The 12954-nt window shown below is 40.9% G+C and overlaps 1 protein-coding gene across 1 annotated transcript in view; it reads right to left on the bottom strand.

Moving 5' to 3' along the window:
- Positions 1-12954, bottom strand: part of LOC134341076 (cell division cycle protein 27 homolog) — a 272971-nt gene that overhangs the window by 88870 nt on the left and 171147 nt on the right. The window contains exon 14 of the mRNA XM_063038824.1: positions 7660-7868. Coding sequence (XP_062894894.1) covers positions 7660-7868 — 209 coding nt within the window. The remainder of the gene's footprint in view (positions 1-7659; positions 7869-12954) is intronic.

Genomic DNA, 12954 nt, shown 5'->3' with positions numbered 1-12954 from the left:
TGGAACATTAAGCTGCCAGTCCTGACCCTCCTGTAGCCAAGTTTCACTAATGGCTATAATGTCATAATTCCACGTGTCAATCCATGCCCTCAGCTCGTCAGCCTTACCCACAATACTCCTTGCATTGAAGTAGACACACTTCAGAGGATTATTACCACCACACACAACCCTTCTATTTGTGACTTTGCATGTACTTTTAACATCATTTATGTTCACCCCCGCTCTAATATCTGCTCTGGCACTCTGGTTCCCATCCCCCTGCAAATCTAGTTAAACCCTCCCCAAAAGCACTAACAAACCTCCCTGCAAGGATATTGGTCCCCTTGTAGTTCAAGTGTAACCCGCCTCTGTTCTACAGGTCCCATCCGCCCCGGAAGAGGTCCCAATGATCCTGAAATCTGAAACCATGCCCCCTATACCAGTTCCTCAGCCACAAGTTCATCTGCAAAAGCATCCTATTACCCTCATTGGCATGTGGCACAGGTAGCAATCCTGAGATTACCTCCCTTGAGGTCCTGCTTTTCAACTTCCTACCAAGCTCTCTATACTCACTCTTCAGGACCTCCTCACTCTTCCTTGCTATGTCATTGGTGCCAATGTGTTCCATGACATCTGGGTGATCACCCTCCTACTTCAGGATGCTGTGCACGTGATCAGACTTCCCTGACCCTGGCACCTGGGGAGACGACAAACCATCCGGAGTCTCTGTCACGACCACAGAACCTCCTGTCTGTACCTCTAACTATCGAGTCCACTATCACTACCGCTCTCCTCTTCTTCCACCCTCCCGTCTGCACTTCTAGTTCTAGTGGGTCCATGAACATATTGCCAAAGTAGTCTTTCTAGAACACACACATTCAAAAATTCCACTCCCTCCAAGCTCTTCATACTACGATTGCAGATGTCAATATTAGGGAACTCAAAACCTCCACTAATACCACCTTATAACATTTACAACTCATTGCAATCTTTACATATTTACTCCTCCAATGTCTTCAGAATATTGGGTGGGAGAACTATAATAGCCCTATCAAAGTGACCATTCTTCTTGTTTCTGAGTTTTGCCTATGTGATCTCACTGGATAATCTCCATAGAATATTCTCCAGATCATCAAGAAGGCAACCCACCACACCCCTATCAGCACACTTACTTGCATCTCTGTCACTCCTGTAGCTTAAAAATCTTGGAACATTGAGCTCTCAATTCGGTCCTTCCCTCAGCAAAGTTTCTATTATGGCTATGATATCCCAGTCTCCAGAAATAATCCAATTACTAAATTCATCCACCTTACCTGTTTACACTTCTTAAATTGAAATAAATGTAATTTAAATTAGTAGTCTTTCTTCTCCCTTTTCTGTGCTACCATCAAGGAAATTACAGATGCATGAGAAAGGAGTTTTACCTGGTGGATTGGAGGAGGATACTGATGGAGATGATGGCAGAACAGAGGAGGCTGAAGTTTCTGGGAATAGTTCACAAGACACAGGATAGCTATGTCCCACAGAGGGAAACGTTCTCAAGTGGCAGAGGTAGGCAACCGTGAGCCAAGGAAAGGGCAGACAAGGTAGCAAAAGTGAGTGGAAAGTTGGATGATTGGGAAGCTTTTAAAATCTGACAAAAGGCAATTTGAAAGCTAAAAGAAAGGAAAAGATGAGGGGAACTAGTAAAGCAGGATACTAAAAGTTTTTCGGTTATATAATAAGTAAAAGGTAGGTGAGAGTTGATATTGGACCACTGGAAAATGATGCAGGAGAGGTGGAAATGGGGGACAAAGAAATAGCAGATGAACTTAATGCTACTTTGTATTTGTCTTCAATGTGGAAGACACTAGCAGTGTGCCAGAGGTCCATGAGCGTCAGAGAGCAGCAATGTGTGCCATTGCTATTAAAGGAAGAAGTGCTCGGAAAACTCAAAGGTGGGTAAGTCACCTGAACCAGATGGACTACATTTCAGAGTCCTGAGAGAAGTTGCTGAAGCGATAATGGATGTATTGGTCATGATCTTTCAAAAATCACTTGATTCTGGCATACTCCCAGTGGCAAATATCACTCCACTCTTTAAGAAGTGAGAAATGTAAAAGAAAGGAAATCATAGGCCAGTTAACCTAACCTCAGTGGTTGGGAAAGTTTTGGGAGTCAATTATTAAGGGTGTTTCTGGGTACTTGGAGACCAATGATAAAATAAGTCAAAGTCAGCATGGTTTCTGTAAAGGGAAATCTTGTCTGACATATCTGTTAGAGTTCTTCGAAGAAGTAACAAGCAGGCTGGACAAAGGAGAGGCAGTGGATGTCATTTACTTGGATTTTCAGAAGTCATTTGATAAGGTGCTACACATGAGGCTGCTTAACAAGATAAGATCCTATGGTGTTATAGGAAAGGTGCTGGCATGGATAGTGGAATGGCTAACAAGCAGGAAGCAGTAAGTGAGAATGAAGAGGGCTTTTTCTGGATGGCTTGCAGTGACCAATGGTGTTCCGCTGGAGTCAGTTTTACGACCACTTCTTTTCACATTGTTTGTCAATGATTTAGATAAAGAACTTGATGGCTTTCTTTCAAAGTTTGTGGATGATATGAAGATAGGTGGAGGGGTAGGTAGTGCTAAGGAAGCAATGCAATTGCAGTAGGCCAAAAACAAATTGGAAGAATAGGCAGAAAAGTGGCATACGGAATCCAGTGTTGGGAAGTGTATGATAATGCATTTTTGGTAAAAGGAACCATTATGTGGACTATTACCTAAATGGGGAGAAGGTTCAAACATCAAAGGCGCAAAAAGAATTAGGAGTCCTAATTATTTCAAAGGGAATAGAATATAAAAACAATGAGATAATGCTGAACTTTTATAAGGTACTAGTCAGATCACAGAGTATTGTTAACAGTTTTAGAACATAGAAACATATAGAAAATCTAAGCACAATACAGACCCTTCGGCCCACAAAGCTGTGCCAAACATGTCCCTACCTTAGAACTACCTAGGCTTTACCCATAGCCCTCTGTTTTTCTAAGATCCAGGCACCTGTCCAGGAGTCTCTTAAAAAACCCTATCGTATCCGCCTCCACCACCGCCACTGGCAGCCCATTCCACGCACTCACCACCCTCTGTGTAAAAAAAATTACCCCTGACATCTCCTCTATACCTGCTTCCAAGCACCTTAAAACTGTGCCCTCTTGTGCTAGCCATTTCAGCCCTGGGAAAAAGCCTCTGACTATCCACGTAATCAATGCCTCTCATTATCTTGAACATCTCTATCAGGTTACCTCTCATCCTCCATCGCTCCAAGGAAAAAAGGCTGAGTTCATGCTCCCCAGTCCTTGTAAATCTCCTTGGCACCCTTTCTATGTCACCACTTTGGTGCCCATATCATGGAAAGGCTGTGATGCCATTACAGAAAGTCCAGAGGAGATTGACGAGGATGATTTCAGGAAGGAAGGGTTTAACATATGAGGAACTTCTGGCAGCTTTGGACCTGTACTCATTGTAATTTAGAAGGACACTGGGGGATCTCATTAAAATCTACCGAATGTTGAAAGGACTAGATAGGGTGGATGTGAAGAGGATGTTTCCTATGGTGGGGATATCTAGAACTACAGGGCACAGCCTCAAAATTGAGAAACTACTTTTTAGAATAGAGGTAAGGAGAATTTTTTTTTTGCCGGAAAGAAATAAATCTGTGGACCACTCTGCCACAGACTGCAGTGGAGCCCAAATCTGTGGGTATATTTAAGGTGGAAGTTGATAGTTTCTTGATCTGTCAGGGTATCAAAGGATATGGAGAGAAGGCAGATGTGAGTGTGAGTAGGATCTGGGATCAGCCATGGTGGAATGGCAGAGCATAATGGGCTGAAGAGCCTAATTCTGCTCTTAAGTTTATGGTCTTTTCTATCATGACCATTAACTTGCTCTCACTGGTTGCACTTTCATCCCCTGATTTCTTCTCAGCCACTCTACCATTTAGGATGCCACCTTTACTACTTTAGTTTAAACCCTTCTGAAAAACACCAGCAAAGATTCTGGACAAAATATTGTTCCTTCTAGTTTAGAAAAAAACTGCCTCTCTCGTACAGATCATTCCTTCCTCAGAACAGATCTCAATGATCCAAATGCTCTGCTCATGCACCAGATTCTCAGCCAAGCATTTATTTGAACTCTATTCTATTTTCACTAGCACAATGACACTGGTGGCTAATGTGGTGTTTACTATCTTTGAAACCTGTGTTTTTTATGATTGCGATACGCTGCTGGATATTAACAACATCAAATACTCCAAGTCTACCCCATTAGTAAGTTACTGCATAGTGATGGAGCTGGTCTTAAGTACAGTAATTGTGCTAAGGCAACGCATGGTTCAACAAACGGTGAGAATGATTGTCTTGGGTATTTTTATTGTGATCGTGTAGATTATTGTAGTATTGTAGATTACTATGTCTGATTCACTAGTTCATTATGTGACTTGACAGAGGGGAAGTCCCTTGACCGTGGTGTGGACCAGTCCTTTATGCTATGGTGTCATGGAAAAGAGATGCAGGAGGTGGTGTTGAAGAGAGTAGAGGTCTATGTGGATGCACCAAAATCCATACTTGGTTGGAGCTGGCTCCTCCCATTGGTGCTGTCCTTCTGTGTTCACTCAGTGGAAGACAAGTTGGACTATGTTTATCTGTGTTTGTACCAGCTTAAAATGAAGAATTGCTGCATATTTGTTCTTGTGGATATGAAGTTCCAGGAGAACATCCAATGTTAGTATACAGGCCATGCTACTCAAGAGACTTAGGCTACATATTTTTATGTGATTAATTCTTTTCTGTTCTCATAACTAGATGTGCTATATGTACTATGTGCTGTGTGTGACTGTTGATACCGTGATTTTCACTTTGGCCGCAGAATGCTACTTTGTTTGTCTGTATACACAAAATAATCTGCAGATGTTGGGTTCAAAGCAACACTCACAACATGCTGGAGAAATTCAGCAGGTCGGGCAATATCAGTGGAAACGATGAGTCAACGTTTCGGGCCGGAACCCTTCATCAGGACTGAACAAAGGAGGGGGAAGGATTTGAAGAATGCTTGTATGTTCAGTTGAATGACCAGTAATTTGAAAGACAAAGGGGTGGGGGAGGGGAAGCAGGGACTTCATAGGCAGGAAAACAATGGGTGGTAGAAGAAGTTGGCGAAACCATGAGGGAGCTGGGGGAGGTGGCAGAGTGACATAGGGATAGGGGAAGGGAGGGGGGGGAATTACCGGAAGTTGGAGAATTCTATGTTCATACCAAGGGGCTGGAGACTACCTAGATGGTATATGAGATGCTGCTCCTCCAACCTGAGTTTAGCCTCTTCATGGCAGTAGAGGAGGCCATGTATGGACATACCAGAATGGGAATAGGAAGGAGAGTTGAAGTGGGCGGCTAGCGGGAGATCCTGTCTGTTGTGGCGGATGGAGTGGAGGTGCTCGACGAAGTGGTCCCCCAATCTGCGTTGGGTTTCACCGATGTAGAGGAGGCCGCACTGGGAGCATCGGATGCAATAGATGACCCCAACAGACTCACAAGTGAAGTGTTGCCTCACCTGGAAGGACTGTTTTGGGCCCTGAATGGTAGCAAGAGAGGAGGTGTAGGGACAGGTGTAGCACTTATGCTTACAGGTTTAAGTGCCGGGTGGGAGATCTGTCGGGAGGGACATGCGGATAAGGGAGTCGCGGTGAAACCCGATGCAGATTGGGGGACCACTTCGTCGAGCACCTCCACTCCGTCCACCACAACAGACAGGATCTCCCGGTAGCCACCCACTTCAACTCTGATTCCCATTCCCATTCAGATATGTCCATATATGGCCTCCTTTACTGCCATGGAGAGGCTAAACTCAGGCTGGAGGAGCAACACTTCATATACCATCTAGGTAGTCTTCAGCTCCTTGGTATGAACATAGAATTCTCCAACTTCCAGTAATTCCCCCCCCTCCCTTCCTCTATCCCTATGTCACTCTGCCCCCTCCCCCAGCTGCCTATCACCTCCTTCTTCTACTATCCATTTTTTTCCTGCCTATGACGTCCCTGCTTCCTCTCCCCTACCCCTTTGTCTTTCAAATTACTGGTCTTTCAACTGAACCTACAAGCATTCTTCAAATCCTTCCTCCTCCTTCTTTGTTCAGTCCTGATGAAGGGTTCCAGCCTGAAACGTCGACTCATCATTTCCACTGATGCTGCCCGACCTGTGGAGTTCCTCCAGTGTGCTGTGAGTGTTGCCTTGTTTGTCTGTATTGTTGAATGACAATTAAGTGTCAGGTTTTATATAAATAAAACGCGAACAAAGCCATCTTGAATGTCGAAGTTAGAACAAAAAACTTTAGCACAAATTGTGCAGGATAACTATATTCCATGGAGTTGATAATTCCCAAGATCAGTCTTACGTGCCCACACCAAGTCGCAACAAGGGGGATGCAACAATGAGCAATTACATAGAAACATTTTTTAAAAGATGTTCAGGAACTTAACTGAAAAGGATAAAATATGAAGATATGCAAAAGAAGACTGCCAAATATACCAGAGTGAGAATTTATACTTTTCCAATGTTCAGTAGACTTTGGTTAATTATGACACATCAGGACCTGAACAATCTGGTTAAATTATGTATTTAAATGAAATATAGAACAAATTAGACCGGTATAGTACTGCACAGTACTATAAGACTGTGTATTAATTCCTAATAGTTTTCAGTGGAGGAATTCATCTGATGTATGCTGCAGTGTCCTTTTGATTGACTTCAAATGAACAAAATCACTGCAGTCTTCTGTTGTAGATAATGGACTGCCTTCATACCATGCCTTCCAAATCTTCACTTTCATTGTAACATTCTAGATAATTGTTGATACCTTCAGATTCTTCATAGTTCCTAACTTGTTGAAGTCATGAAATCATTTTCATTTTCACTACCAGCCCATTTCTGGCATCTCCAAGCCTGAATGTTTGAAACCACAGTAAGCAAACCACATCTGAGTTGTCTTAATGCTTATTTCACAGTAACTATCATTGACAAAGTCATTGCTTTTTGAACAGAGACTCACACAGCTAACACTAGATGGAAAAAGTCTCCTGTCATATTTAAGCTGCACTATGTCTCAAGTAAATGAAGAGAATCTTGGGTATTTCCTTGATTAGTTTTTGTTCTTTAAGCATTGTCCCAAATAACCAGCTGCCCCGCTTAACTAATGGTTCAGTTAACTGAAATCCACTGTATATTCATTGCAAGTAACAAGAGGGTTAAAATTCTGATTTTGATTAAAGTGCTACTTTCCAACCAATCTAAATATCAGACCTGCCTTAAAGTGAATTTTGACAGATTAAATCTTCTCATTACAGTAAACCAAGAGATGAGTTTCAAAGTATCAAAATATTTCTTACAATAATTTTCTAGATGATTTACTTTTGTTTTAAGTAAAACTTCTAAATAGCTTGAATGTTGAAGTTAGAACAAAAAACTTATTAAGCACACTCAGAGGTTACCTCAGTCTCAGTCAGGATGATAAACAGACGTCAAACCTAAGGCAGGATAACGTGCTTCCTTTCGTATATAGAACAATATCCTCCACAGGCTTAAAGATAGCACAGTGCCACTAGAACTCTAAACTGCCAGTTTAGATATGTTACTTCCAGATTTTAATATGTACTTACCAGGCATTATAGTGCTGTGAGTTTACCCGAATTGCATTTCGAAAGCAGGTGAGTGCTTTGTCCAACTCTTCTGTTAATACAAACTCATGGCCAAGCAGAGTGTATGCATAAGCAAAATTTGGATCTACTTGAATGGCTCTCTGGAAGAATTTGATTGCTACATCATGCTCTCGCTGCAAGCTAAAGCAGTTCCCTGCTGCACACCAAGCCTGTTAAGAACAGGAAAGAATTTAAAATAGTAGCACTGGCAGTATCTAAACTATAGGAATAAATCACAAGTTAAGGGCAGAAACAAGTAAACACAACAAAGATACCAAAGCTTACATGAACTATAATCTATCAAAATGTACTTTAATTGATTCTCACATGGTCCTGGAGGACTGGAAGACTTCAAATATCACTCCACTCTTTAAGAAGGGAGGAAGGCAAAAGAAAGGAAATTATAGGCCAGTTAGCCTAACCTCAGTAGTTAGGAAAGTATTGGTCTATTATTAAGGATGAGGTTTTGGGGTTCTTGGAGACTAATAATAAAATACATCAGACTCAGCATGGTTTATGTGAAGAGAGATCTTGCCTTACAAATCTGTTAGAATTCTTTGAGGAAGTTAACAGCAGGGTGGACAAAAGAGAAGCAGTTGATGTCATTTACTTAGATTTTCAGATGCCATTTGATAAGATGTCACACATGACATAAAAAAACCTATGGCGTTACAGTAAAGATAATAGAATAGATAGAGGAATGGCTGACAGGCAGGAGGCATCAAATGAGAATATAAGGGCCTTTTCTGGCTACCAGATGCTAGTGGTGCTCCTCTGGGGTCAGTATTAGGTCCACTTCTTTTCACATTGTTTGTCATTGATTTAGATAATGGAATTGATGGCTTTCTGGCAAAGTTTGCAGATAAGCAGTATAAAATAGAGCTAAAGCAAAGGAAAATGGAGGGCCCAAGTTCAACAGTTGAATGACCTGTATATTTTTATTTAAACAAGTCCACAATCCCTTATCTGTAATCCTTGGGGCCAGTTGCATTTCGGAATACAGAAATTTTCAGATTTCAGACCCCCCCCGATCCCCGATACGAAAAAACACGTATGCTCAAGTCCCTTATTTAACCTGTCTCAATGCAGTGGACTTTAGGACCCAGCGGCACACCAAACCTACGCACATCCTCCTGTATACATTAAATCATCTCTAGATTACTTATAATACCTAATACAATGTAAGTGCTATTTAAATAGTTGTTAAACAGTATTGTTCAGGGAATAATGACAAGAAAAATTTTTATTTCCAGCAAAAAATTCAATAAAATATAAAAATATACAGCTTCAAAACGAACTGAATCAAACACACGGTAAATGACTTATTGGAATAAATGTAGAACGTCACTGTCACTGTCACTATAAAACTTCAGTAACTTTTCTTTCTGTTTACTTATATCATATACAGTGGTAGTTCGGACACTATTTTCTTCAATCGGATGCCGCACAGACACACCACGATCAAGCTTCTGCAATAACTCCACTTTCTGTGTTATTGATAATAACTCCACTTTCTGTGTTATTGATAATGATAGATGCTTCCTTCTCTTTTTCTCATTGTTACCCAAAGGGGTATCTGTAGCTCTTTTTGACATTTTCACAGTGAAATTAAACACAAAGTCAACAGTGAACACAAAATATCGGTGAACAGCAAACGCACATGTAACCAGTACGAGCGCTGAGCCACAACTGACGTCTGGTGGCCTCTGCTAATGCTGCCACATCACACCTGAGTGATATCAGCTGTTGGTGAAAAAAACTTCGGTTTTCAGAGCTTCTTGGATTTCAGAATTTCGGATAAAGGAATGTGCACCCGTATCAACAAAATAGAAATCAATTCCTTCCTTTACATTAATAAGTTTTATTTATTCGAGTGCAATAACCATCAGAACACAGGAATAAACACAAAAAAAAATCACCTAAACTTTTGTTATGATTTAAATTGATTCCCCTGGTTAAAAACAAGTTGCTCTTCACTACTTGAAATTAAAATAACCCCAATTTCTTTGGTCTGATGAAGTTATACTCTTGCAATGTAAATGGCTCAATTTTCTGGAGGCCACCCATTTAAATTCAATTTCCCATTTCCATTTTGACATATCTGTCCATGAGATCTCCTGTGCTATAATGTTCTATGTTTTACGTTTGCATGTGTACATTCACGACTCCCTTGGGCTGCAGGAAATTGTATCAGTTTTCCTCTTAAATATACTACTTTGTAACTACTTTCACTGAAATCTGCAGCACCTATATTTCCTCTTTACATTGGACTATGAAATTACATCAGTGATCTTCAGATCTTACGTTCGACAATTAAATGCAGAGCAGTTAAATGTGGCATCTTTAAAGGTCAACGTCATGGCTGGAAATGTGGCAGGAGAGTTGTAATTCAAACCAGGATGATGTACAGATGGATGAGGCCTCCTCTACCCAGCATCTTGTTGGTAAATGTGCAGTCGCTGGAATGTAAGATTGATGATCTCAGGGGCGGATCAAGCAGATCTCACTTGTTTGTTGCTTTGAGACTTAGTTAACAGCAAACATGCTGGACACAGCTATCTGACCAGAAGGTTTTGACATTTTCAGAATGGATCAAACCTCACACTCTAATAAGGAAAAAGGTGAAGGCGAATGCATTTTAGTCAATTCTTGTTGGTGCACGGACGTTGGGTTTATGTCAAATTATTGTTCCCCTGAATTAGAGCAACTAAAGATTAAATGTAGACCATTCCAATTGTCACAAAACTTCTCACCTGTAATCCTAACTGCAGTTTACATACTACCAGCAGCCAACTATAAGCAAGCACTCATGAAACTGCATGATGCTGTCTGTAAACAAGAAACAGCCCATCCTGATGTATTTCAAATTACATTCGGCAACTTTAACCAGGTCTATTTGAAGAAAAGCCTGCTCAATTATCACCAGCATGTAACCTGGTGAGAGAGGTCCCAACACACTAGATCACTGCCACACTATGATAAGGAATGCCTGTTGTTCCTTTCTGAAACTACATTTTGGCAAGTCAGATCCTTTGGCTGTAATTCTACTACCTGCTTATAGGCACAACCTAAAGAGCAAGGCTCCAGTGATCAAACCAACTTGAAGGTGGTCCAAAGGAGGCAGAGGAATGGTTACAAGAGTAACTTGAGTCACTGAACTGGGCCATGTTCAAGAATTTATCCGAGCACCTAAAGGACTTCATTAAAATGGCTGTGAACGAGTTTCTCCCCCACAAAATTGTTAAGGGTTTTCCCCAATCACAAGCCCTGGACGAACAATGAAATCCAGAACCCTGACATCAGAGACATTCAAGTCTGACAATCAAGAATGCTACAAGAGGTGCAGGTATGATCTCCAGAAAGTCATCCCTAGGGCAAAGTGGAGATTCCGGACTTGACTACGATCAAAGAGAGATGCTTAACGCTAGTGCCATAAACTGATACAGTGTTAAATCTTACAACATAGGGGACAGCAGATGAGCTCAATGCCTTCTATGCTCATTTTGACCACCGGAACACAGAGTGACAACTCAGCATCCTCATGTCTCCCATTGATCCTTTGAAGATGAGCATACCTCCAAGAGAGTGAATCCAAGGAAGATAACCAGTCTGGACGGAGTACCCGGCTGTTTACTGAAGACCTGATACTGTCTGGTGTATCAACGAATATGTGTAACCTCTCACTCTGGCAGTGTATGGTACCACTCCCAAGAAAGTGCATCATATATCTATATATTCATTTATGGATTGCTTGATTGATTGATTGATTGCTCAGCATAACAAAACTTTCAATTTACAGATACATTTACATTTCTTCCCCTCACAGATATCAGCTATCAGAACACTTCCATCAAAATATAGACATCACCCCAACATCCTATAAAAAAGCCCTTATTAGTTTAGCGGTTTTACATCTACATACTGCAGAAACGGTTGCCATGTCTTATGAAAAGTTTTTGTTTTTGAGTGTACCATATATATGTCAAAAGTCCAAAGGAATGTATTCTATGATTAACTTATGCCAACCAAAAAGTCCAGGGGCCTTATCGGATATCTAACAAAGTAAAATGTTCTTCCTCGCACAAAGAGTCAGGATGTTAAGAAGTTTTTCTGATGTGCATTAATAATACGACTGCTAGGTAAGCCTAAGAGAACTTAGGCTTGAACTGGGTCCAGTTCAAGCTCCATCTACAGAATCTTTTCCATTTCACCCAAAATATCACTACAGTATGCCTGAAGCTTGGGACAAGTCCAAAAACAGTGGGTGAAAGTTCCAGTATTTACTTTACATTTAGAATACATTGGAGAAACACCTGTCTTAAATTTCGAGAGATGATCTGTAGTCAGATGGGCTCTATGCAGAATTTTGAGTTACAGTGCTTTAGTTTTATTACAAACTGAAATTTTCTTTGCATTATCACAGATGTATTCCCATGTTTCAGCTGTAATTTCTACTCCCAGCTCTCCCTCCCAGACCTTTCCCAGTTGCTCAGCCTCTCCACAAGAACATTCCCTCAGGATGCTGTAAAAAGTACTAATGGAGACTTCACCCTTAGAACAAAACATTCTTTTTTCTATGTCAGAACTATAGAAATCAGTTAACAATGATGTTTTTTTCTGTATATAATCTCTTATCTGAAAGAAACGATGAAGATCCTGGTTGGGTATGTAAAATTTCTGTACTATTTGACTAAAAGACATCATCGTTCCTTCATCAAATAAATCTCCTAGATGGAAAATACCCTTAGAAATCCAAAGTTTAAATCCAGAATCCATTATGCCAGGCTGAAAGTCTGGACTGCCGGTTGTTGGAGTGAAGGGTGATATTTTCGCTGCATTGCCCTCAATTTGTCATACCGCCCTCCAAGCCCTCACTGTATTAATTGTTATTGGATTGCAACAATACTCCTTAGCCAGTTTCATCTTATTGAGGAAAAGCAAATTAATAAGAGGGCATTTTGTTTGTGAAGCTTCAATGTCTAGCCAAATTGAGGAGGGGTCCCTGCAAACCCAGGCAACCACGTAAGATAAAAAGGAACTTAATTGATATTTTTTGATGTCTGGAAAATCCCGACCCCCCAGACTACTGGGAAACTGTAACTTAGACAGTTACAGACAGGGTGTTTTTTTGTTCCAGTTGAGAGAAACGAACCAGCCATTTAGTTTTTTAAGTAATTGTTGGGTAAAAATGACTGGAATCATTCGTATTGGGTAGAGCAGATGAGGAAGAATGTTCATTTTGAGCAAGGATATTCG

This window comes from Mobula hypostoma, chromosome Y, assembly GCF_963921235.1.
Source record: "Mobula hypostoma chromosome Y, sMobHyp1.1, whole genome shotgun sequence".
Taxonomy (NCBI): domain Eukaryota; kingdom Metazoa; phylum Chordata; class Chondrichthyes; order Myliobatiformes; family Myliobatidae; genus Mobula; species Mobula hypostoma.
Note: the sequence above shows the minus strand (reverse complement) of the source record. Positions and strands in the feature narration are given on the sequence as shown.